This window comes from Poeciliopsis prolifica, unplaced genomic scaffold (genome assembly GCF_027474105.1).
Source record: "Poeciliopsis prolifica strain line A6 unplaced genomic scaffold, Auburn_PproV2 SCAFFOLD015, whole genome shotgun sequence".
Classification (NCBI taxonomy): Eukaryota; Metazoa; Chordata; class Actinopteri; order Cyprinodontiformes; family Poeciliidae; genus Poeciliopsis; species Poeciliopsis prolifica.
Window position 1 is genome coordinate 11,170,274 of NW_026562390.1, and position 25,714 is coordinate 11,195,987.

Genomic DNA, 25,714 nt, shown 5'->3' on the forward strand with positions numbered 1-25,714 from the left:
TACACAAGCTGTCATGCATCATCTTAATGTTTTTTCGATGACAGGATTGCTGTAGGTTTTTAGAAGCGAGCTAACCAGACTTTGGATGCTGTCTTTAGCTTCTCTCATGGTTTGCTGAGATCAAAACCACACATCTCACTTCTGCTTTCTGCGTCTCGGTCATGACAGCTTGCAGAAGGAACCGGCAGGAGGGGAAGCTGCTTGCTCAGGTCTGCGCTCTTAAAGCTAAACACTTCCATCTGTGTAACAGGATAGCAGAGGCGAGCAGCTCCTCCACTCGGCTTGAGCAGGACGGTCAAAGACCTTGAGGAGCACAAAATGGCTGGCCGGCCGTGCCACTAATACTCCGGCGCGATTGGCTGTGCTCCTTGGCCGCTGCGGGGTCTGGCTGTGTGAAATGGAGTCCTCTGTGTGGAGCGTTGGCCCAGCCTCGGCTCTGATGCAGAAGATAATTCTGTCAGCCTCGAGAGGGAGAGACGAGAGAGCAGCCAAGTGAGGTGACTATGCTAAGAGAAGGCTGAGCAGAAGACTTTCAGGTTACTGCTCCGTAGCCTTGCTTCTTCATTTAGTCTTGATGTGTGTTGGGAGCTATTTTCACTTGGTGCAATTGAAAAGGTTCAATTTATGTTATCTATTTCATTTATGGTAACGTACCAAAAAATATAGGTTGCGTCAGGGTCTTTGTTACCTAACCTTCACACCGGGGAGGCTCTCACTCAGGGATTCTCCAGCTTGATGTTTTCTGAACATGTCAGCCCTGAAGGTCACATAAATATCTCTGAGAATCATATCCAAAAGCAGATGTAAAAGATGGTATTCTGGCTGTATTGTTCTTGATAGCCTTCACCATGACAACCTGAAGACAGTAACAGCGCAGAAGATGGCCCTTAAATGCCTGCTTCTTCGTAATCTGCCCGGTCATTATCGTCTAAGCAAAAAGAGGCCAAATGTTGTCACCAAGTGCTCTGTGCTGCAGTCGTCCCTCTTTTCAGAAGGAACATTCAGAGCCCTTTGCTGAGCACAAAGGCTACCCTTGGAGCAAGGTTACTTGTTCCATGATGGCCGGCTTCTTTCTCCCTCTCTCTCTCTTTTTTTTTTTCTTTCCCCTAGTGGAGCTTTAGACAGAAATGTGGAAAAAGAGAGCTGAAAATGTTGGGAAAAGAAAATGTCTTGTGTTGTAATGAAGGACTGAAAAAAAAAGGCTCAAGTTCACTGATCTCACTGCATGTGTGATGCCAGGTAACCATCTGCCAGAGATAAAGAGCACAACACACAAGGTGTGTCTTATCTGGTGAACCTCAATACAGAGTGTGCCTTTAACATGTTTAATGTCGCGATTGGTGCAGAAGAAGAAAATTAAGTATGGGACAAAATTGAGATTTCTGTCCTTTATTCATTAACACGTTTTCTAAAAGGTAACAAGTTCTTTTTTAAAAAAAGTTACATTTGTCTATAAATTGCATCATCAAATCTGGTCTTTAACCTTTTAACTTTATTGACTTGAGAGCCTAAAAATGAAGGAACAGACATTAAAAGAATAAGTCATTTCACAGCTTTACAACATAAATCCTGCATTAAACAGGACCTGTAGTTCTTAAAACTGGGTCTGTTATTCAAAACACCTGCTATTTTTAACAATAAAATTACCACAACAACAAAGTACGGCATATTGTTGTAAAGCATCTGTAGGGCAGTTGTGCCGTTTTTTATTACACTATTCATTATTTTCACACTAATCAAACCACAGCCATATTGTCAAGATATATTTAAATGGCTCACCTACAGGACCTGGTCTTCTTCCATAAGCTGCTTTTGTCACTAAACACGTAAATAAACTTTTAGCAGTTTAGATGTGCAGTCTATTTTTATTCAGAGGTGAAAATGTCCCAAGTTTAAAGTTGGAGAAGTAAAAATATTCACATTAAGCAACGATTCCATATGGGAGAGATATAGTCCACCCTCTAATAGGGCAGCCATGTGTTTACAACTTTGCAATATCCGCACTAATAAATTATATATTTGCAGTTCTAGTAATTTGTTTCTCACTGAGTCTTTTTTTAACATAGTGTTCAGCTTTTCTTTTTTTTTTTTGAGTATGAAATGCAGAGACATGCATTGCTGTTGGCTGCTGCTGCTAATCGTTGCCTGGTCATTGAGTAAAATAACTGACTTATCCTCCTGGCCACTGTGTTTGAACAATTGATGACTTTGATTGTTTGAGTTGCAGCTAGTAGGGAATGGTCTGTGTTATGCAGCTTAGGGACCAATTATGCAAAGCTTCCATCCTATTTAATATGAATAATTTGACAATTGAAACATTTGTCACTACAATGATTACAACTGAGTTCAACAGTTGGTTTTGTCTGAGGTGTAATATTTTAAAGAACTGCAATCATTTCAAAAACTCCTTCCAGTGAGGAAATTTAGTGCCAGATAATGTTTTCCTTTCAGTAAGAATGCCTCCATTAACACACACACACACACAAACCTATCACCAGTAGCAATTTTTAAGTCCTTGTTTATGATTAATGGATGTGTAGGATAATGGAGTTCTGATTTGCCAAATCTAAGTGTTACAGATTGTGAAAACAGTCAATTCAGATATTCAAACACCCGGGCTCCCCAAAAAGTAGAAAAACAACCCTTTACAAAACGGCCATATCAGCAGCCAATTTAAGCTGTATTGCATCATGATTTGCCAAACAAATAAAACTTTTTAAGATCAATTTTATCTAAAACACTGGAAAAATTGAAGTTTCAAATGGAAATTGTGAAGGAGCCCTGAACGCAAGAACTCTTTGACTGCAGTATAGATGATCCAGATGTTTCTGGGATGATGGCTGCATGATTCCAACCAGTGATCCATGTTTGAGGCACAGCTTTCTCCCTCCTCCCTTCCACCTTCCTTCTGTTTTTGATCTCAGGACTGGCTTGGAGCCCTCAGTCAGCCGGATGCTTTGAGGTTCAAAGATCAAAATGTCTCTGCTAGTTGTCCTCCATTACAGAGGTGGCATGTGTTCAGGCTGTTATGCATTAACTGAACCGACAGTGAACTTTTTTAAATTTAATTTTTATTTATTTATTTATTTTTGTCTGCCTTGGTTCTTTTGAAAGTGTAAATAAAGCTGCAAACTGTGCAGATAAGAACTTCTCTCATCAAGCTGGAATATTTAAGTAAGCAACCCCTATCCCGCTAACATGAGCTGTTTCTCTCTCTTACTTTGAATGTGACACAAGTGAAGGTCAGGCAGGAGACAGATCAGCAAATCTTGCTGGACTGCAGTGTCTGAAAAGCTCTGCACATGTATTTATGGCTCCTCTAAGGCACCCTGGAATCATAGAGCAGGTCTTCTGAATGCTCACTAGAACCTTGTCAAAAGAACTTGATGACACTATAAATACACAAAGCGAGCTTGGATAGGACAGAACAAAATAACACATTTTGAACAATTTTGAAAAATCAATCAAAGCCCATAACTATTCCACAAACATGGTGACAAAAGAACATAATGACAGAACGAAGGCCATGTCTACTTGAGGTCATTTCTCTATGATAGATGGTCCTATTAAGCGGAAGCTTTGAAGAAGAAGGGGGAGAAACGAAAAAAACTACCAAGAGGCCCACAGCAATGCTAAAAATAACTGAAGGTCTGTATGGTTGAATCTGTCTGCAGCTTCCACTTAACTTGAGTTTTATGTGCTCTGCATACTTCTGAGCTTTCCTCAAGTCAACAACATAAAAGAGGTCTTCTGGCTACAAGGTCTATTTTAATGTTAATTTCTCCAAGCATCTGGCTAATTCCCAAGCAGAACTTGTGGTCTGATGTAATCCAGGTAAAAATCTTAATTTGTAAATGTGGAGCACTGGGACATGGAGTGCACAGCTATTAAGTTGGAAGAGATTAAAGTTCCTCACATTTGTACAGAAAATCAAAAGAAGGAGGCCAAGAAAAAGTTGTGGCTTGAGGGTAATGTCCTGAACCGAGATTGTGAGAGTTTAGGAGCTGCTTGAGATTCCACAGATGCAGTTGTCTGTTGTAATATTTGATGAGTTTGTAATATTTGAAAGAGCACATGATTTTTTACTTCGAATAAATAATAGAGAAATAATAATACAACTTCAATCCATAGTATAGTTATCTCAAGAGGAGTGGAACCTCTTTTTAATCAGCTGAATAGTTTGTTTTCTTGCACCATAAACACCAAAAATCAACTGAATTGGTATTTGAGCACAAGCTTTCTAACCAAGAAACAAGCTGATGTCCCTTTAGTGATGGTGAACGCTACCTTTTGTGCTTGGATATTTGAGATGTTGCATGTTTGACTGCTTTGATTTATGATGTTATTTTCAAATTCAACCTGAATTGACCAATTCTCAAAATTAGCATGATGATGAAATCTTTTTTATAATGCCTGTTGACTTTTGAGCTCCTGCTATTGTTACTGTTTTTAAATATGCTTAAGACTTTAGTTTTTGGGTTGTTTAGGGCAGTATTTTAATAAAGTAGTTGAAATTATGCATTTTTTTTTGTGGTGGGTCACAACACAAGTTTTCAAAGCTTCCAATACAAATTGATGGCGCTTGATTGACATTTACAATTCTGTCCTAATTTGTAATCTACGAAGGAAATCTTGGCATATTTGATTTGAAAGTTATTCCATTCTTTTAAATAGAACTGTAATTGCATGACTCTTTTGGAAAATGTTAATACCATGTCTATTTTAAGTGACTAACTTTGTGTAATTATGTTGAAATATATCCACCAAGTTAACAAAGTAGCACCTCATTGCAAAGCAATTCCATAGCAACAAAAACTCACTGGTTTAATTAAATTAATTACTGCATCAAGGGGAAAAAAAACTGTTGGTACTCTGAATTAAGCAAAGGTGGATTTCGTTAGTTGAGCTGAACTTTTGACTCATGGGAGGAGGCATGTACCAGATCTGATTTCACAAATGGTGTGGTTTTGCTTCATGATGGACCTGCGTTTTTGATGTGGAAGTAATTGATGACTGTCTCTAATCAAATGCTCTATGTTGGGCAGAGGTTGACCCACTTTCTAGAGAAGTGTCTATCTCCAGATTATTGCTTGAGGTTTTTAAAGAGGTGGCTAGTTTTTATTTTTGGATAATTTAGTTGTCTCCACCGTGATGTAAGGACACTTTGGACTCTCAAGAGCTGGTTGGGCTACTCTGGTCAGGGCCTGAAATTCATAATTGATTTACTGGTTTACAAAGTTTTGCTTACACTTATAAGTTATCATTCCTAATATGCTTTTTTAGCAATCAAAAATGACCCCATTTAAAGGAATTTAGAAATTTCATACCCTTCCCATGGTTTTTATTTCAGTTGAAGAGCCGTCTGATGAATGTTATGACAAAATGTTCATAGTGAGCATTATTGATTCCTCGCCTCTCTTCGGAAACGTGCCCCTCTCATTGATCAGGCAGGTGGGATCGATGTTTCATCTCTCTGTATTCAGACTTCCGCAAATGAGCCGCACCATGTGATCACATCATTTTTGGAAAGGGCTTTGCTCAGGCAGCGAGGAATGAGGTCAGCATCCATCTATCTGGTCTTTATCACACAAGAGCTGCAATGCTTTTGTAATATGGCAGATATTCTTGTCAAGGATTCCCAAACAAGATATCTTATATAGATTATAGATATTGTGTTAAGTAGGATAGTTTGGCAAAGTATTTCATTTTTATCACATTGTTTTGTCAGTACCTAAAAATCAAGACTTTGCAAGACAGTTTATAAATGTGTTTTTATGAATACTCATTAGGCATTTTCTCCCTTAAGGTCAGCTGTTGAATTGTCCGCCATCACAAAATAATTGCTTATCGAATCCCAATCAGGTCTGCATCAGAATATTAACTCAAAGTCCACACATTGGTTATCGTATCTTCATCAGCAAGAAGTCCTGCAACAGATGGTCTTGCACACTTCCCTGTCCCTTCCCCCAGCCCATCCAGATCTGGATCTGAACAACATTCAGTCGGTCCAGGATTATGAAGTGATATAAATCTTCAGAATCAACCTAAATACAGAAGAACCCCCTGAAGGTTTTAAACTGCTGTTTCTAATCTCAACTGTTCGCATGCTGAATATTCAGATTGAGACTTTAAAAAGAAAAAAAAGGTTTTTGATTGAAATTTGTGTATGTATACAATAATTCAGCCCAAAACTATTCACACTCTGGCAGATTTAGACTTAAAATCAACCAGAAAGGAAGGTTTCTAAAAGGAATGGGACAAGCGTCTCTCAAAAGATGAAGCACTGTGTAAGGATGAGTAATTTTGGAGATTCTTTTTTTAACATTTTATTAATATTCCAATAATTATCTACGTCCTTCTCAGTAATGGACTTTTTTCAGTAATATAACTTTTCTTATGATGGCTAAACTGCTTATTGCATGTTTTCAGGACTATTTTCAAGATTTATCTTGGGTGGTGAGTTCCAAGTTTTTTGAAGTTAGAAGACCTTCTTATCATCACGCTATTCATCACCCTAATCTCCTATTCTCTTAACATTCAAGTTATGACTCAGGCTGGACCACTTCAAAACATTATTCCTACTTATCTCTAGTCCTTTTGCTATACAGACACTCTACTGTATTTATTTACTAATAGATTGGAGACCCCGTCCAGGATTGATGCTCTGTGATATCACTTCTTTTGCTTTTAAATCTTCAAGTAAAGATAATCCACCAAAAACCTAGTTGTGCAATTTAACTGTAACCTCAGTCTGAGAGGGTGTGTGTGTGTGTCTGTGCCTACAATCTCTGCTGACTGATTGTTGTGTGCAAAGCAGTTAATTTAGGTGCAGATGGGCGCTTGTTAGCTGATGGTCCAAATGTTAATTACACTTCCTGGCTACCCTTTTGCTGTGGTCTCAAAGCCTGCAGCTCCCTGTGTTTGTTCACCATAAAAAATTCCATTATGTTGTAAATGTGTGGAAACAAGTAAAGTGTTAACAATGTTGAATTATTTAATTTTATTATGCTGTTGGGGCCTTCAAGCACCTACCTGCTTTGACCACAGCGCTGATGTGTCACCACCTTTAAAGTAAACGTGACAATCTGTTAGCAAAGTGTCGTTTATTTACACAGCTAACTGTTGCAGACCAGCAGCAGCCATATTTCTGGTCATCTAGTAACTGCTACTCCATCCATCTCTCAAAAAACAACTATCAAACAATTTCCCTTTTTTCAAGAATTTTAAACAAAATATGTCTCAAAGATCTAATTGCAAGTTATTTAGGAAGCTTTCCAGCTGTGCTTTTACATCCAATTTCATAAGACCTTTGAGAAATATTTTAAAAACAGCCAAACAATAATTTGTTTTTGTGATCAACCTAAATGTGTCATGTATTTATCATACCGTTTATTGCTGATCATTTATCATAATAAACTTCCTGTCATCATAAGAATCAGATTTATTGTTATGATAAATTACAATTAATGGTTAAAATGTCCCAAAAATGTCTGCATTGTTGGAATTGTTAGCTTTTCCACTGTTTTGTTCAGCAAAAACAGAAATAAGAATCAATGCATTTGAAAATATTACTGCAATTACTGTGTGCAGTTTAGTGATGCAACTTGCACATCTATATGTGAGTGCTATCTTAAAGGATTGTGTTGCAAATGGGAATAATTTTCAAAAGCAGCATTTATGTTTGTGGGACTTTTAATTGCTGTGATTCCCAGTCACATCCACACGTATCTCAAAAAGAAGTAAGAAATCGTTTGTATTGTCAGCCAAACAGTCATCTCTTTTTGATATTGTATGTGCATTATACTTATTTGTGGATGGTAAATAAATGTTAATCACGGAAAGTACTTATTGTTTTATGGGTGCATAAACTTGTGAGTGCTGCAATAGGAGGAGCATTTTGATATCTCCCACACATGTGGAAGGAGTGACTCAGTTGTCCTGGCCCTCTGGTCACGTCTGTGGTGACTGTAACTCAAGGAAGCTGTGGAAGTCACCTTGTCTGACTTGTTTGGGTTTTTCATCAGACCGAGTCTGTTTTCAGCCAATGGATGTTTGTCGGCTGCATCCTATGTGGTTTCAAGGTTTGAACTGAGTTGATGAGCAAAGATAACTTGTTGTTTTGGTCTTCTGAGAAATGGTTTGTGAGGGTGGTGTTGGAGCAGTCAGGGGCAGCCTGATTGTTTGAGAGGAAACAATCTCCATAACACACTTTGAAGACACTGGTCTGATCTCCCTCAAAACAGGCACACACACACACACACACACACGCCCCCCCCCCCCCCCCCCCCCCCACACACACACACGCATGTACGCACACAAACAACACTGTCGGTCCTTTGGTTGTTGCCAAAACAGCTTCGACCCACCAATGTGTGAAGTCCACAAAACCTGAAGGTGCCCTGTGGTATCTGGCACCAGTATGTCGGCAGCAGGTTTTACTACGGTGCTGGAGACCGGGCTTGTACCGACGAACATGAGATTGTAAGTTCTTCTTTGAACCATCATTCAAATTGTGTCATTGCTGGCTCTAAGTTTCCAGTCATACCTTGGTTCATGGATCCTTCAACTTACTGGTTCCTGACTCAAAGGATTTGTTCTGAATAGGCTTGGACTGACATGAGATTCTCATGGTATGATTAACTTGAGAGCAAATAACATCATTTATAAGAACTCAACTCACTATAACAATGTTGTCTAGTTACTTTTGTTTAAAGCAAAAGTAATATTGCATATTGATTATTATTATAATCCTCTTTATAACATTTGTTATAATTCATTTTTCCATTCTGCTCTTTTATTGAGCAACACTACTCTAGCTAAGTGGATACAGGCAGATACTAGAACTTATAATCGAGGCTCTTGGTGACGGTCACTTCAGGCCAGTAAGCATAAGCCGGCATCTTCAAGCGAAAAACTCAAATGACAAAATATATATGTACACACATATCTATCTATCTATCTATCTATCTATCTATCTATCTATCTATCTATCTATCTATCTATCTATCTATCTATCTATCTATCTATCTATCTATCTATCTATCTATCTATCTATCTATCTATCTATCTATCTATCTATCTATCTATCTATCTATCTATCTATCTATCTATCTATCTATCTATCTATCTATCTATCTATCTATCTATCTATCTATCTATCTATCTATCTATCTATCTATCTATCTATCTATCTATCTATCTATCTATCTATCTATCTATCTATCTATCTATCTATCTATCTATCTATCTATCTATCTATCTATCTATCTATCTATCTATCTCTCTATCTATCTATCTATCTATCTATCTATCTATCTATCTATCTATCTATCTATCTATCTATCTATCTATCTATCTATCTATCTATCTATCTATCTATCTATCTATCTCTCTCTCTCTCTCTTATATATATGTATATATAAAAGACATTGCTATGTCTTGTTGAAATACAAGACACTAGACAAAATCTTTCTCGACAGATTTCAATACCTGTCTAGCAAAGGACCTTAACCAGCAGAATAGGTTATCTCATTTGGGCCATTCTGCATATTCATGTTTCTCTAAATTGTGTGATGATGGCAACTGAGGTTTACAAAAATTTAGTGACGTTCCAGACCGCTTTTCATAAACCATCTTTATTACACAGACCAATATTTCCACCAGCTTTGCTGGAAACATACATCGATCATTTTTTAAGATATTTTTTAAAGTAATCAAGAAGACAAGTGTGGCTACTCCCTCTTAAGTCCTTTTTTTCTAATTCTTTTTTTTTTTTTTTTTCATTTTAATCTGCACTTTGAAACTTGATTTGCTGATGCATAGAATTTAGAAACAGTTTTGCAACAGATTTGAATGTGCAGTGTTTGGTACAGAAACCTCTGTTTACAGTGACGAAGGCCAGATATTTTTGTCTCATCTGTCCTCATGACCTTCTCTCATGCTTCTTCCTCTGGATCATCCAGATGGTCATTTGAAAACTTAACACAGGCCTGTGTGAAGGATGAGCAATTTTGGAGATTCTTTTTTTAACATTTTATTAAAATTCCAATAATTATCTATGTCCTTCTCAGTAATAGACGGTATTTGCCCTTCTGCTTTTTGTGAAGTTAAAGAAGGTTGAAAAGGCAATGTTAGCTGATTGTTTTGCCTGGCTTGGTAAGATGTGTTGGTAGTTTTATTTTATTAATAGACATGATATCTCTTTAAAGTGCTGGCTTGAGCAGGGAGACCTTGTTCACACTTAATCCTTGACGGTGCATGTAGGGTGTTTCTCATGGTAACCTTTAAGACTATGGTCCCATCTCTCTTCAGGTTATTGACCTGGTCAGTAACGTAACTAACCTGTTGTGTTGTTCTGGGCTCTCAGCTTTCTGATCAATTACTTTTTTGATGCAATAACATCCATGTGTTTTATGTATTTCATGTGTGTGTGTGTGTGTGTGTGTGTGTGTTTGTATACGTAAACACAATAAATGTTACATAACATGTAACATCCAAATGTAAAAAAAATATATATGTTATATATTTAGCAAAGTTAATTTGTTTCAAATTAACTTAATCAGCTGTTTCAAAACTACAGTATTTCACAGAGTGAAATCCACCAAGATGTTTCTCATCCATTTCAACCTGTCAGACTTCATTATTAAGCACTGGTTGTGTGATTCAGTGAGCATGTAGACATGTAACCTGTCTACATGGTTAACATGTAGACAGTATCAGAATTCTCCATTTCTGTGACTCCTCTAATGATCGGGTTCAGAATGACCTACAGAAGAAAATCCTACTTTGAAAACAAACTTTGACTTTGAAATTGAGGCCTTACGTCAGTTTAATGCTGTTTTCAAAGTCTCTCAGTTGTATCTGGGAAAGGGAATGATTAAAGCCAAGGTGCCAAAACAGATACCTCTTGCTGTGGCTTGACTTGGCCCTCACTTGCATCAGCAGATGCTTGATTTCAGCACCAAGAATTGATCCTTCACATACAATAAGTGTGCAGAGGTTCTTCATACTGTGCAAGTGACAGGTTTTATTAGGATCATCATACAAGACTGTCAATTAAACTATAACTTGATGTCTTTCTACATTTAACAAGGCAAAAAGTCAAATTCAGAACTGAAAATTTATAATTTTTTTGAGAAATGGCAGGATCGTATTTTCTGTAAATATATTTGAACTCTGTTCCAAGTAAAAAGGAACAGATTTGGGTTAACATGACAGACTGGGAAATTTAAATATTACTATAATTGAAACAGGAGTCTGTGTGTGGAGAGGAGGAAGTATCCACATAAAATGCAAAATCAATAACATAGTACTTATAATATTTATTTATAGTAGTTTTAAAGCAGAACTTATCAGTGTTTCTAGCAACTGTGGTTTAAATAAATCCTTATCTGTGTAATACTGATTTTGAAATTGTTGCAAGCCATTTACGCTAAAACCAGCAAAGAACATACAGCATTTTTAAAGAAACATACTCTAGTTTAACATCTTTCTGTAAGATCTGTAAATAATTGCATGAAATTATTAGGCAAGGAAACTTTATTTCTATAGACAGTCCAAAGTGCTTGTACAAGAAAGTTAAAAACAACATACAACAAGAAAATGGCAATAAAAATAAATAGTATTTGCTCTTCTGCTTTTTCTGAAGTTAAAGAAGGTTAAAAAGGCAATATTAGCCGATTGTTTTGCCTGGCTTGGTAAGATGTGTTGGTAGTTTTATTTTATTAATAGACATGGTATCTCTTTAAAGTTTTTGCAAATCCCTTGCAAAACTTTAATTTTAAGTCACGTATACCTTTCTTTTAGTGTCCAAGCCATAGTTTTTTTTTTTTCAGCTCCCCCCCAAAACTACCTACATGATCCTGTTTTTTTTTTTTTTATGTGAAAAGTTGTATGTGAGTTCGACCTCCTTTTGTCACTACATACAGATTCTTGATGGCACACAGCAGGTACTTGGTGTTTCGCGGAAGTGTTTCTAGTTCAAGAATTGTATGGTGGAAAATTCTAGTGGTTTTGAAGCATCACCATGTCAAGGAGGTCAAATGTAACTTAAAAATCAGGGCATGAGGGTAACTTTAACAGATTCTGGCTATGTTAATTTTTTCACTGTGTTCAGTCTCTGGCAGAAGTGTGGTTTTCATGGATGAGTCAGAAGAAAAAAGTGTCACAGACAAACTCATCAAAACAGCAGCTGCTTCTATGCAACTCAGCATTTCATAATCTATAAATCTTTAACTGAGGTTGACAAAGTTTTGAATGTGCTTCTCAAAAAAAGATGCAGTTTAAAAAGTCTTCAAAAGTATTCATTGTTCCAGTGCAAGAAACATAAATCATAGGGTAGAGCCTAATATATATATATATATATCTGTATGACCTGGATACTGTCAGTCAAGATAGTAAAACGTGAGAGTCAAGACAGAAGGATCAGAAATTCCTCTAAATCCACCATGAATTACTTATGAAAAACCACAAGCTTAAGTTCTGAAGGACCCCTCCCAGTTTTCTGACATTTAAAGTTGTCGACTACGTGCAGATCAGACGTAAATCATTTTGGACCTGGAAGCGATGTTGGTGAAACAATAGGTGAAAATTAGGAGTTGAGGTGTGCTCTCAATTAACAGGTTTAATTTTGTGAAAATCAAATGTGTTTGCTCTTGAAATATCTTTTAAGAGACGTGGTATTTCCCTGCAGCATAGTTTTACATTTTTATGAGCAGCAGGGAATAATCCCAAGTAATTTTGATCTGCATTCGTTCTTTGTCACATCTCAGTAGGTAAAAGTGCCCTTATATGTAAGGCACCTTCTCTTAAAGGTGTGTTCGCACCTGTCCGCACTTTTGTTCTCCACCAAATTTGCATTCAAACACTAATATTATGTCATGTTGTTCCAACTTCTGCCATCTTTTTAAATTTCATTCATGTATAGATATTTCTAAGAAATGTGAACCATTTTTTACATATTATATGCTCCGAGTACCATAACTCAGAGAACAGAATGTGATAGTTTATCTATGAGTAAAGTGATGATGCTGTGGCAGGAGTTACTGTGAAAACATAGGACCATCGTCTTTGGCACGGCTGTGCAAACCTCCCTATCTCAGGAGCTGAATAGATGTTATTTACACAGAGAGTCGGTGTGCTAACACGCAGGAGCTGACGGTCGTGAACCTGTTTGTCTTGTAGGGCTGTACAGCAAACACCTCGTCCCTGGTGGCTGTGATGCATTTATGATAAAATAATCACAGCAGAGAGCCTCAAACCCCCATCCGCAAAATCTCACACTTTTCATCAGAGTCGGATCATGCGGTCTGTTGTTCGATTTTTCAGGTGCACCTTTGTCAGAAGCTGATGCCAGGATGTGCTATTAGACTGATGGTCTGAGTGATGTTCAGTATATATTACTGCTGGGTAGATAAATAGCTTTGCTTGATTATTGGCCAGTAATTATTAAATAATAAGCAATATTCTATTCATACACCTTCAACAATTTTAGCTCTGAACTCCTCTGATAAAATATAGCTTCCATCAGAATACCCTAATTAGAAATGAATCCATCGATGTGCAGCTTAATCTGCAAACATCCAGCTGTTTTATGAAGGCTTCAGAGGTTTGTTAGTGAACATTGGTGAACTAAACATCATGAAGACCAAGGAATAAAATTGTTGACACATTAATAGGAAGAACACTCCTCTCTGAAAGTAGAGAATATTGTGCTGCTCTAACCTAAAAAGAATCAGCCCAACAACCCAAACTGACAAGGAGTGTTAGAGAATGCATGAGTCCATCAAGAGAACTGTATGATTCTGGAAGAGTGTTATTAATGGTTAGAAACAAGAAGTTCTGTTTGTAGTTTGCCACTAGCTGTTTAGTGAAACAGAACATATATATGGAAAAAAGATGCTTTGCTCACATGAGACTATTTTTTTGTTGTTGTTGTTTTTGTTTAATTCCAGTATGAGACGAGTAGAGGAAGATTTATAAGTCAACACTTCCATTTCAATCTGAACACATCATCCATGCAGTGAAGCTTGGTGATGGCAGCATCATGTTGCGGGAATTGTTTTCTTTAGCAGAAACAAGGCTGAGCTGTTAAGTAAATGGACGGGTTTAAATACAAGTCAGTCCTGAAGGAAAAGCTGTTGGTTTGCAAAAAACTTAAGAGTGAGGGTGGTTGAGATTCTCCGTGTTTATGTCCTAGAAGGCCCAGTCAAAGTACACCTAAATCCAACTGAGCGTCTGTAGTAAGAATAGAAAATGAACACTCTTAGATATTCTGGGACAAATGAACAAAATGTCAGAGTGTAGTTTGGCAAAGCTGGTTGAGACATACCCCCAAAGACTCTTTGACATTGTTTGTCTGTCAGATAAAATCTCATTAAGTTATATTTAGGTTTGTGGTTGTGTTGTTGAATGATAAGGGTCAAGACGTATGAAAGCACTGTAAACAGAAATTTGACAGAGTTTGGCTGATACTTGGTGAGTTAAACCTCAAATTTCTTAAGTTTTAAAACATCAATTTGAAGTAGATGATTTGTCACAAACCTGTGGACTCTGTCGTCTTTGTTTCAGGAAGCTCATATGTACAGAGATGTTGGATGATGATCTCCCAGGTTTTTCTGCTTGAGGCTGCTTTTCATTGAAAGTATGGAGGTCATGTTTCAAAGCTTTAGTAATTTTATGCTTTAGTCCTTTAAGTCATTATCCTACCTGCTTGTGCTGTGTGCAGAATAAGCAGATCTGCTTCGGTGAACCCTCCTTTTAGCCATCATGATCAGTGCAGCAGTTTTGCTCTCCAGTTTCTCCTCTTTGTGCACAAAGCCAACTTGCTCCTCTGCAGACACAATGGGAGCTTTCTCCTAGGTCTTCTGTGTAAACCTGAACATGGAATAAACTAACACCATCTGAATTTGAAGTATCGTGTTGCCATCTATGCACTTCTTTTTTCATTTAGTTTCTTTAATAACTTCCTTTGAACTAAAAACGCATTGATCCCTTGCTGATGTTGTCATCTTATCTCTGCAGAAATCGATTCTCGCTATCTGCTGTGTTAGCTGGTGTGTTTTGTTTTTCTTTTTTTTTTTCCTTTTAAAACCCAGGCTGTCATTTTCAATCAGCTGGTCATTAATTATTGAGGCAGCACAGGTTGACAAGACGCACATCCTGTCTTGTTTGCCAGATGATTCATCTGCAGCCAGAATGCCCCGACGTATAATAATGTAACGTGTCTGTGGGCTCCTCTCTCCCAGGAGGGTATGAGATGGTAGGTCTAACCCACAGTTAAGGACAAAACCTCTGTACTACTAATCAGCTTAATGCTGGCTTATTCAAAGGCCTTCTTTCAGACCGAGCAGCTGCTGTCAGCCAGTTTGAGTAGAGGGTGTGACTGCTGGCAGAGCTTGCTGATGCAGAGAGACCGGTTGGTGATTAACAAACGTCAGTAGACTTTGGAATCTGGGGAGCCCAGTCCACTGGCTTTGTCTTGTGAAGGTCTACCAGGTGGCTCTGTCATGCTCCCTCCCTTCTTTTCCTTCCTATCTTCTCCCCCCTCTTTTTTTGCTCCTACTTCCCCTCGGGCTTACAGAGGTCCAGGATAAAAAAGTTCACATTTCTCAACCCCCTCGTGGAGGCTAGTTGGCAGCCTCTACAAAAAGCAGTACCTCTCCATTTTTTTTTCATTCCTTTCTTGGTGCATGCTGCCTGCTCTGACCTATTCTCCCCTTCCCTCGGAGCAGGGAAATCAAGCATTTCTTCGAAAATCTCCTGATGTGTGAGATAATGTTCCCAAGAAATGAAAGGACTAAGCAGAGCATGCCTGGCAAGAGTGGGAGATGTTTTCTGCTGAGCTGTGTGGGCAGACTGCTCGGGTACACCACCGTACATCTGGCAGATAGATTTCTGTCAGCAGCTCTCCAGTGACAAGCTGCCTGCCTTTCAGGAAGAGGATCAGATCTGCGGGTCCATGTTGTGAACACCTAAGCACACATAGCCTGCTCCTAAAATGGCTGCCCTTGAAGCTCAGCTCAGAGGAGGATCTGAGCTGCTCAGGCGCTGTCTGCTGGGGCCCCAGCTGACTAGATGAAAGGAGTTGCGCAATCTTCCATTAGCTCGGTGTGGCGCAGAGACTTACTGGCTGAAAAGACACAGCCAACTGTAAGGCAGATGGTGGGTTGAGAAGGAGGGTTTTCTTCCCCACTTCATGACTGTATTCTTCTCTCCTCCTTCCTGAAAGGCTTCTCTTGATACCCATGTCAAGGAACCTTGTGTTAGGAGCCAACTTTGTTCAGAACAGGAGCAAACTGCCAGGAGTGGGGTGTGGACATGTGATGAGGCTGTAACCTGACCCTGGACAACAATGGATCCACTGGTTGCTCAGGGATATGCAGGCAGTTGGGCTGGTTCTCTTGCAATTCTTCACTGGCTGGTCTTTAGGCTTTGGGAGGTGGGATGGGAGGATTAGTTTCTCTGGTTAGTTCAGATTAAATGGTTCACTTTTGCAAATTAACTACAAATAATAATGTTCCCCTCTAGATCATTGTACAATGAAGCCCAAAGTAACTCATGGCAGATTTAGACATGCTTTTTAGCCAACAAGTTTGTTATTGAGAGGAAATGCCAAACATCTAATAAGACGACGTAGACAGTAAACATTTTTCAAAAAGAGAAATCCTCTATTTAAGTTTTTACAGTATTGGCATATCAAGAGTTGTTTATACCCTTCTCCAGAAACAATATATATATATATATATATATATATATATATATATATATATATATATGTATATATATATATATATATATATATAATTTTTTTTTTTTTTATTTATTTATTTTTTTTACTGTATCAGGTATATATTTTATTTTTTTTTACTGTATCAGGTATAGCGCCATTCACTAATAGTTGCACCTTTGTTTAGGTTCTGTACAAAAGATTTAAATCATGTGTTGCCATAAATACCACTAGTTACCGAAGTTCTTGAGCAGTGACCATCTATCTTACTTTAATTGGCAGTTCTCTTGTCTTTCCCATTTTGAAAAGCAACTGAATCATGAGCCTTAAAGTCGGGTCACACTCATACTCAAAGTAACAGGGAATTTTTATGGGTTTTTTGCATTGTCTTTAAACAGTGTTGCCAATTTCAGTGGACGTGAATTAGCCCTCTGCCAGTAAACATTTTTATGTAGATTCTTTTTCAGCTTGATGTAATTGGGCAGACTTGGTTTTCCACTGCGGAGTTGTTTTTGTTTTTTTTTTAAAATTAGATCACATATTGCTGAGAAAGACTTTTTCATACACTCACCTCTTCATATATTTTATTCTAACTCACCATCAAATAGTACAATTTACTTCGTTTCAGAAACACTACTTAAGGTTGTACGTTTTTGTGGTGAAGGAGTTTTTAACTAATGTGACTTGTTTAATAATAATAAAATAATAATAATTAGAGGACAAAAATGTTGGATTTTCTTGAGGTGATTTATGCTACATATGCTAATCTTCATACTCTGCAATCTCAGTAGATCCACGTAATCCTTAAGAAACTGTTAGCACAGCGTGTAAAAATTGTCTACACTCTTAAAGGACTCTTCTCTCTTCAAAAAAATTTACCTGCTCCTGTAATTTAAAGTTGTACTTAAGAAAAAGTAGTCATTAAAACACAAAGGTCACCTAAAGTTTGCTCTAAGCATTGGAGTAATAACCAACTAATTTAATTTGAGCAGTGCTTAAATTAGCCCTGAATTTATGTTCTGTACATGAACCACCATGTTGACTGCTGTCAGTGACAACAATAAATTACCAAAGAGACATTCACATTTTGATCTTCTTTGAATGCATGCAAACAGTTTGTTTGACTAATGGAATAATCAAATGAGCTCTTGCTGCATAGAGACAGTTCTTAGAAACATGGCTTGTTAAATCTTTGCAAATGTTTTAGTTTGAAACATGCATATGTTGTTTTTTATAAATAATTTTGAAGAATACAGGTTTGCATAAATTAAAATGTCATCCCATGATAAACATACTCTTGCCATTCCTATTTTTAGTTGAAATTGAGAGACAGGAAGTGGTTTCAAGAATATTTCTGACTCTATGTTCAGTGTATTTCACTCTGTTGTGCTACTTTTTGTGCTTCTTTTAATGTTTCTTCTAGGTTTGGGTTTCTTGAGTCAAAGTAGGGCATCCTCTGCTTTTAGAACATCAGAAGGTAGACACTGTTGGCCAAGGCTGTAAGCACTACATCCTGACCTACAGAAATGGCATAAGAGAGTTCTTAGTTCTAAAAATGGCATCATGTGTCTATTATAGATCTATGCAGTGTCACTACCATCTTTTGTTCTAAAGTAAGTGGCAGAGCTGTCAAGTTTTGTAATTTTGTGATAGTTTTGTATGAGAACATTTTGCTCTTGCTTGATCAGTTTCAAATTTTGCAGTTATTAAAGTTGATTAATGCATTGAAACGGTCACTCACTCTATATTTTCTATGCAGACAAATTTATATGGTTATGAATTTGAAATGCATCTTAATGACCAAAAAAATTGTCCTAACCAGTAAAACCATGTCTAGTGAAATCCTAAAAATAAAACTCTCAGGAACACTCAATACATCTTTTTGTGTTTAGGGTGAGCAGGTACAGGCAGTGCTTATCCTTCACTCTGAGTTTGACCCTAAACAACACATTTTATTCAAGTCTATTTAATAAAAAGATACCGGATTTTAGCAAAAAAAAAAAAATTAAGACGAATTACAAAATGAAGCTTAATTAATCCCTTTTTATCTCGAAGAGAGGTTACTTTGCAGAATTGTCACTAAAAAAGAAATATGTCGATTTTTGACATAGTTCTTTTTTAGTGCTATATTGTGACAAGCTAAAGACAGACCTGCAAGTTTCAACATTTGCCTCTTAAGTCATAGAAGTAGGGAAACCTCTCCACCACATACTGTCCGCTGCTCATCACCAAGCATGCAGCTATGGATTTTAAACAACCCAAATCATTGGTGTCTGGTCACATTCTGCCTCTCTACCACGTGATGCCATGGCAAAGGAAATATTTTCACCTGGATTAAGGTCTAGGTTGTGTTTTTGTCAGATTGTCTGTCAACCTTTTGAGAATGTAAAACCACCAGCTTCCATTTTTACGATAAATGTCAGAATTACAGACATTCCCCCTTCCCCCTTCACACTACCCCAAAAATGTAAAGCCTTCATTTCTTAGTTGATTCATTCAATCTTCAGAGCAGTTAATGCAATCAGATGGAATATTCTGCTCTAAATACTGAGCTTTGGAGCTGCTCTCCAGCTGTTGCTTGTCCCAAGGTAAAAAAAATAAAAAATGGGACAAATCAACCCATAATCCCTCCTCAGTCCCTGCATTGTTCTTGGAATAATGCTACGCTGAAAAAAATTGAACCTGCAGCATCTGCTGAATCGTCCCCTCTGCCAAGTCCTGTTGGCAGAGGGGATGTCACATTTCAGATATATTAAGATACTTCATTATATTTTGATACTTGCTTCTCTTAGCTTATGTTGTGAAAAGTAAAATATAACGTTTCAATCAAGAAAACCGTTCTTAAACTGCTTTTAAAAAATATTTTTTCACATCTAAAATACATTTTTATAAAACATTTAGTATTATCTCATTTATTCTCTGCAAAAGCATGTCAGCATCTAGCATTTGATTGTTCATTGTTCAAACAGGAAGCATTAATTATAGCCATCGAAGATCAAGACTAAGCCCTTTCTCATGAAAAAATGTGATATAGATTTAATTCTTGTTGAATTCTTGTTCAATTATTAGCTTTTAAATCATTGTCTCTATACATATTTGTCCATATATAAAACTGTCATTCGTTAAATGAATGTAACACAGCAGCATGCACAAATGATTTCCCCTCTTTGTCTTGCAGGTTTCCCTGATTTTTCCAGGGAGTTCTCCCCCTTTTCAGTGATGGAGGGGTTGCAGTGTGATGGCTGTGACTTCCGTGCCGAGTCATACGAGGACTTGAAGACACACATTCAGGAAGTGCACACTGTTTTCCTGCAGCCATCAGATGCAGATGAGTTGGACTCCCTGAGAGGAGAGGATGAAGAGGAAGAGGAGGGAAATGAGGATAAGGAAGACAAGGATGACAAAGATTACACGCCTCCTAAAGCTGGAATAAGTATGCCCACCACAATCAGATGCTGTCGTTATTTTGTTTAGGATTAAGAAGCATTTCTTTTCTCCATTTTAGAGGCCTAGTAAGTGCTGATGCATTTTAATGAGTAGACAAAGAAATACTTTTCTCTGACTGCAAAAGAGTAAATTATATTAATAAAAACTCAGACAATAAATATTCTGAAATGTATCTTCAATACGTTATTTGATTGTTTTTTTTTTTTAGGTCCCAACTCTTCCGAAGGGCCCAACAAAACGTCACAGAAACCAACTACTGAAACCCATCTCCCTTTTTATCAATGCCAGTTCTGCGTCCGTTACTTTCGGTCAAAGTCGTTCTTGAGAAATCACACCAAAAAGGTCCACAATGTCACAGAGGAAAAATCAGATGCAAGAGTCTCCCCAGACAACGCTAAGCAGGCCAGCTACACTGTTATAACGCACAACGATCATTCAAAAGTGTATTCCTGTCAGTATTGCACATACAAGTCTCCCCGCAAAGCAAGGATCTTAAAACACCAACTAATGTATCATAACAAAGTTCCCTCCAGTAGCGGCAAAGCTCAGCCAGAGGGTACAAAGGCTGAGGAGGAACCTGAAGCAGGTGCGGAACTCATCAAGGGAACTTTTCCCTGCGAGTGGTGTGACTACCAGACTGACCAGAAGAACAGCTGGACTGACCATGTGGTAAAGGAGCACAGTGATAAGGTGAAGATTGTTTCCGGCCCTGAAAATCTAGAAGGAGAACCAAGTGCAAGCTCATCCAAGCCCAGCTCTCCAGCCTCTTCCTCTAGCCCAATGAGATCAAATGTGATTTTCACTGGAAAGGAAGATTCAGAGGAAAACCCAGATCAAATGGTGGAAAAGTCAGTTGCAGAAATCTCATCCATTCAATACGCACAGATTAGTGCAGTCACTCCCAACAGCACTGGTTCTTCTATTTTGTCAAAAAGATTTGCCTCCGCTGATGCCTCCAACAGTTTATCACATGTGGACACCAACATGGTCAATGAGGATGACTCCAGGAGCAGCTTGGAGGATGATGACGACGAAGAAGAAGTGGGTGATATAGATGATCCCAGCTATACGGGAATCCTCTCCGCAGATGCAAAGCAACTGTTAACAGATGGTGATAATAAATTACTGGAAACTAAAGGAATCCCATTCAGAAGGTACATGAACCGATTCCAGTGCCCTTTCTGCTCCTTTCTCACGATGCACAGGCGGAGCATCTCCCGCCACATTGAAAACATTCACCTTTCTGGCAAAACAACAGTGTACAAATGTGATGAATGCCCCTTTATTTGCACCAGCCCTTTGAAGCTCGGCACGCACAAGCAGAGCCACAATCCCTCAGATTTAGAGACATTGGACCTTACCGGGGATAGCCCGGAGCCTCAGAATGATGGTGCCACAGAGCCGCTTAACGGGGGCAATATAAGCTCCAAAGTAAATGGGAAGAAGCCAACCAGCACATCTAATGACCAGCAGAACCCTCATCGCTGCACGCTCTGCAGTTTCTCTACCACCACTCTAAAAGGTCTGAGAGTCCACCAGCAGCACAAGCACTCCTACTGTGATGACCTCGATTCCACTGTCTTTGAAACCCAGACAAGTGACCATCCAGACACTGAAGTGGAAGCTTCTCCAGTGTTTCTGCAAAAAACCCAGACATCCATATTGGGATCCACCACCAAGAAAACATTAGTTGCAGGAAAAAGAGCCAGAAAGTCCATAAATGACCTTCCTTTGGATCTGTCCTCTGTCAAAAAGAGAACTAGAATTGATGAGATTGCCAGTAACCTTCAAAGCAAAATAAGCCAAAGCCAGCAGGACATGATCATTAACCTGGATGACATGGATGATGAATACAATGGGGAAAACAATGGCAGTGGTGACGAGAGTAAAAACGACAACAAAAACCCAATCTTTGCTTACAACACGCATCTGTTTAATCAGGAATCCTCAGTCTCTCAAGAAGTAGGCAGAATAGGGAAAAGAAAAAACAACCCTAAGTTAAAACAGAGAAACATTCCAATATCTTTGACTCTGTCTGATGATGGTGAAAACATTTCAGCTGATCCCAGTGACAGCACCATCCACGAGAACATGGACTATTCAGATGATTCTGGAACCATGCGATTTTACTGTAAACACTGTGAATACCATAACAAATCAGCTCGAAGTGTCAGCACTCACTATCAGAGGATGCACCCTTACATCAAGTTCAGCTTTAAGTATATCCTGGATCCTGAAGACCAGAGTGCTGTTTTCCGTTGTTTAGAGTGCTACATTGAATACACAAATTACAATGACTTGCACCAACACTACATGGATCATCATCCGGAAGCAAGCAACGTGCTTAATTTTAACCAACCGCATCTTTTGTACATGTGCCGCTTTTGCTCATACACAAGCCCCAACGTCAGGAGTCTGATGCCTCATTACCAAAGAATGCACCCCACTGTAAAAATCAACAATGCCATGATCTTCTCCAGCTACATTGTAGAGCAAAGTCACAAGACCAGTGAATCGCAAACCCTTAGAGAGATATTAAACTCTGGCCCCAAAAGTTTTAACTCATCTTCTTCAGTGCCCAGGTCCTCCTCAAGCCCTGTGCCAAAAACAGCTCCAAAGTCTCCAGAGGCCAGTGCTGAGACAGAATCAGTAAAAGAAAGTATCAGCAATGTGGTTGTCTATGACTGTGATGTGTGCTCCTTTTCCAGTGCCAACATGCACTCAGTGTTGGTCCACTACCAAAAGAAACACCCAGAGCAAAAGGCATCTTATTTCCGTATACAAAAAACAATGAAGGTGGTGTCAGTTGATCCGTCACATCCCTTAGCAAACTCCTCCTTCAGCCCTGGCATCTCCAGCACTCCAAAACAACCCAATGTAACTCCATCTGTGTATGGATCAGATGAAGAAATGTACTACTGTAAACACTGCGTGTACAGCAACAAGTCTGTGGTTGGTGTGCTGGTCCATTATCAAAAAAGACACCCAGAAGTGAAAGTGACAGCTAAATACATCAAGCATGGTCCTCCCACTCCTGGTCTAATGAAATTAATGGATGAACTGCAAATTGCTACTCCCAAGCAATTTTTGAAGCAGTTTCAAAATAATGGCCATGATGGCTCGAAAAACTCCAAACTAGGTGGTGGTGAAAAAGGGGAAGAAGAACTGTTCTTTTGCCAGCATTGTGATTATGGCAACCGGACTGTAAAAGGAGTGCTCATCCACTATCAGAAAAAACACAGGGAAACCAAGGCCAACGCCGACCTGGTGCGTCGTCACACTGCAGTGGTGAGGAGCCAGCGCGAACGAGCACAGATGGTCCAATCTAGTAGTACTTCCTCTACTGCAATCTCGGTTTCTGCTGATCATGAAAATGCGACACCCATGCGTTCCCTTAAGTGCAGACACTGTCCATATACAACCCCCTATGTTTACGCCCTAAAGAAGCATCTGAAGAAGGAGCACCCTACTGTCAAAGCAACAGCCATGACCATTTTACATTGGGCTTACCAAGATCTGGAGGCTATCACTGCGTGGCTGATCCCCAGGGCCTTTTGCTTCACTACCAAAGACGCCACCCTGAGCATAATGTTGATTACGCATACATGGCCAGCAAGCTTTGGGCAGGGCCAGAAACCACCCAGCAAGGAAATACAGACACAAAACATTACAAATGTAAAGATTGTGCCTTTGAGGCTTGCTCTATATGGGACATTACAAGTCACTACCAGGCCGTCCACCCCTGGGCTATCAAAGAGGATGAATCTGTGCTTTTGGATATTATCAAAGGTGATGGCACTGTTGAAAGTTTCCAGCAGCAGGTCACAAAGGAGCATGGACTTCTGAATTGCCAGGCTGATGAAGGAGTTCTGGTTATCGCCACCCCACCTCAAGAAACCCATTCCCACCCTCGCCTTTCTATTTCTAACAATCCTTATCAATGTACTGTGTGTCTGTCAGAGTACAACAGCCTCCATGGCCTCCTCACTCACTATGGCAAGAAGCATCCAGGCATGAAAGTAAAAGCTGCAGATTTTGCACAAGAGGCAGACATCAACCCCAGCTCTGTTTATAAATGCCGACACTGTCCATATGTAAACTCCCGCATTCACGGAGTCCTCACTCACTATCAGAAACGGCATCCCTTGGTGAAGGTCACCGCAGAGGACTTTGCAGACGATATAGAGCAAATCTCAGAATTGCACGAAGGAGATGACAAGTTCAAAACTCAGAGACAGGGCTATGGTGCCTACAGATGCAAAATGTGTCCATACACCCATGGGACACTTGAGAAACTTAAAATTCATTATGAAAAATATCACAATCAGTCTGCTTCAGATATGTTCACACCCTCTCTGAGTAATTTTGCCTCCTTCAGAGAAACGGAACCAATGGCTGAATGCAGCAGCAGTAGTATGTCAAGCACTGCAAAAGTCCAGGAGGTGAGTGAGTTGAACTTTGCCCTTTCTCAGTTACCCATCAATAAGCCAGAGAAACATGCTGTATTCAAGTGTCAGCTTTGCAAGTACTTCTGCTCCACAAGGAAAGGCATTGCTCGCCACTACCGCATCAAGCACAACAATGTGCGCGCTCAACCAGAGGGTAAAAACAATGTCTTTAAATGTGCGTTGTGCTCTTATACAAATCCTATCCGCAAAGGCCTGGCTGCACACTACCAAAAGCGCCACGATATTGATGCCTATTACACTCATTGCCTGGCTGCCTCCAAGACGATGAGCGACAAGCCCACCAAAGTGATTGCTCAGCCGCCGTCAGATGGGGAATGCTCAGAAATGAGTGAAGAGCTGCGTTTGGCGGTGGAGAGGCGGCGATGTAACCTCTGCGGATTTCAGGCCTTCAGTAGGAAGAGCATTGTTTCGCACTACATAAAACGCCATCCTGGCGTCTTCCCCAAGAAGCAGCATTCCAGCAAACTCGGCCGTTACTTCACCGTTATTTACGCTAAAGAACCTGAGAAGGCTGAGGAAGGCGTGCCGGACGAAGAGGACAAAGAAGTGTTGGAGGTCCCGCTACAGCCGGAGGAGGACGGTGATGATGACTGGCTTCCTTTCAAGTGTCTGAAATGCTACCGGTTGTCCTTTAGCACAGGGCAGCTGCTATCTATGCACTACAATGACCATCACAGCGTAGACCTTAAGAGGGATTTCTTGGTGTCGTCTATCCCTGAGGATGAGGAGTCTGAGTTATACGAATGCTCCCACTGTGAATTGAAGTTTACGGGTCTACCTGATCTGGCCGATCATCTACTGCAGCACAACGAGGAGTTTGAGAAGAGAGTTATGAGACTGGAGAGAAAGAAGCAGGTTCTTGGCAAGCAGAAAGGAACAGAGCCGCCGGATAATAAACATGAGAAGGTGAGCATAATGAGCTCTCATGGAATTATTTTTGGCTTCAGAATGCCTCTCTTATAAGCAATTAGTATCTGTTGTAGAGAATGAATGGGTGTGTGAACGGGAATGACCGATTTTATTGTAAAGCATCTTTGCGGGTCCTGGAAAGTGCTATGTAAGTCTGATATCA

The 25,714-nt window shown here is 39.2% G+C and overlaps 1 protein-coding gene across 1 annotated transcript in view; it reads left to right on the plus strand.

Moving 5' to 3' along the window:
* Positions 1–25,714, plus strand: part of znf462 (zinc finger protein 462) — a 52,223-nt gene that overhangs the window by 8,360 nt on the left and 18,149 nt on the right. The window contains 3 exon segments of the mRNA XM_055040084.1: positions 19,905–20,159; positions 20,382–23,687; positions 23,690–25,548. Of these exon segments, the coding sequence (XP_054896059.1) occupies positions 19,946–20,159; positions 20,382–23,687; positions 23,690–25,548 (5,379 nt within the window). The 5' untranslated portion in view covers positions 19,905–19,945.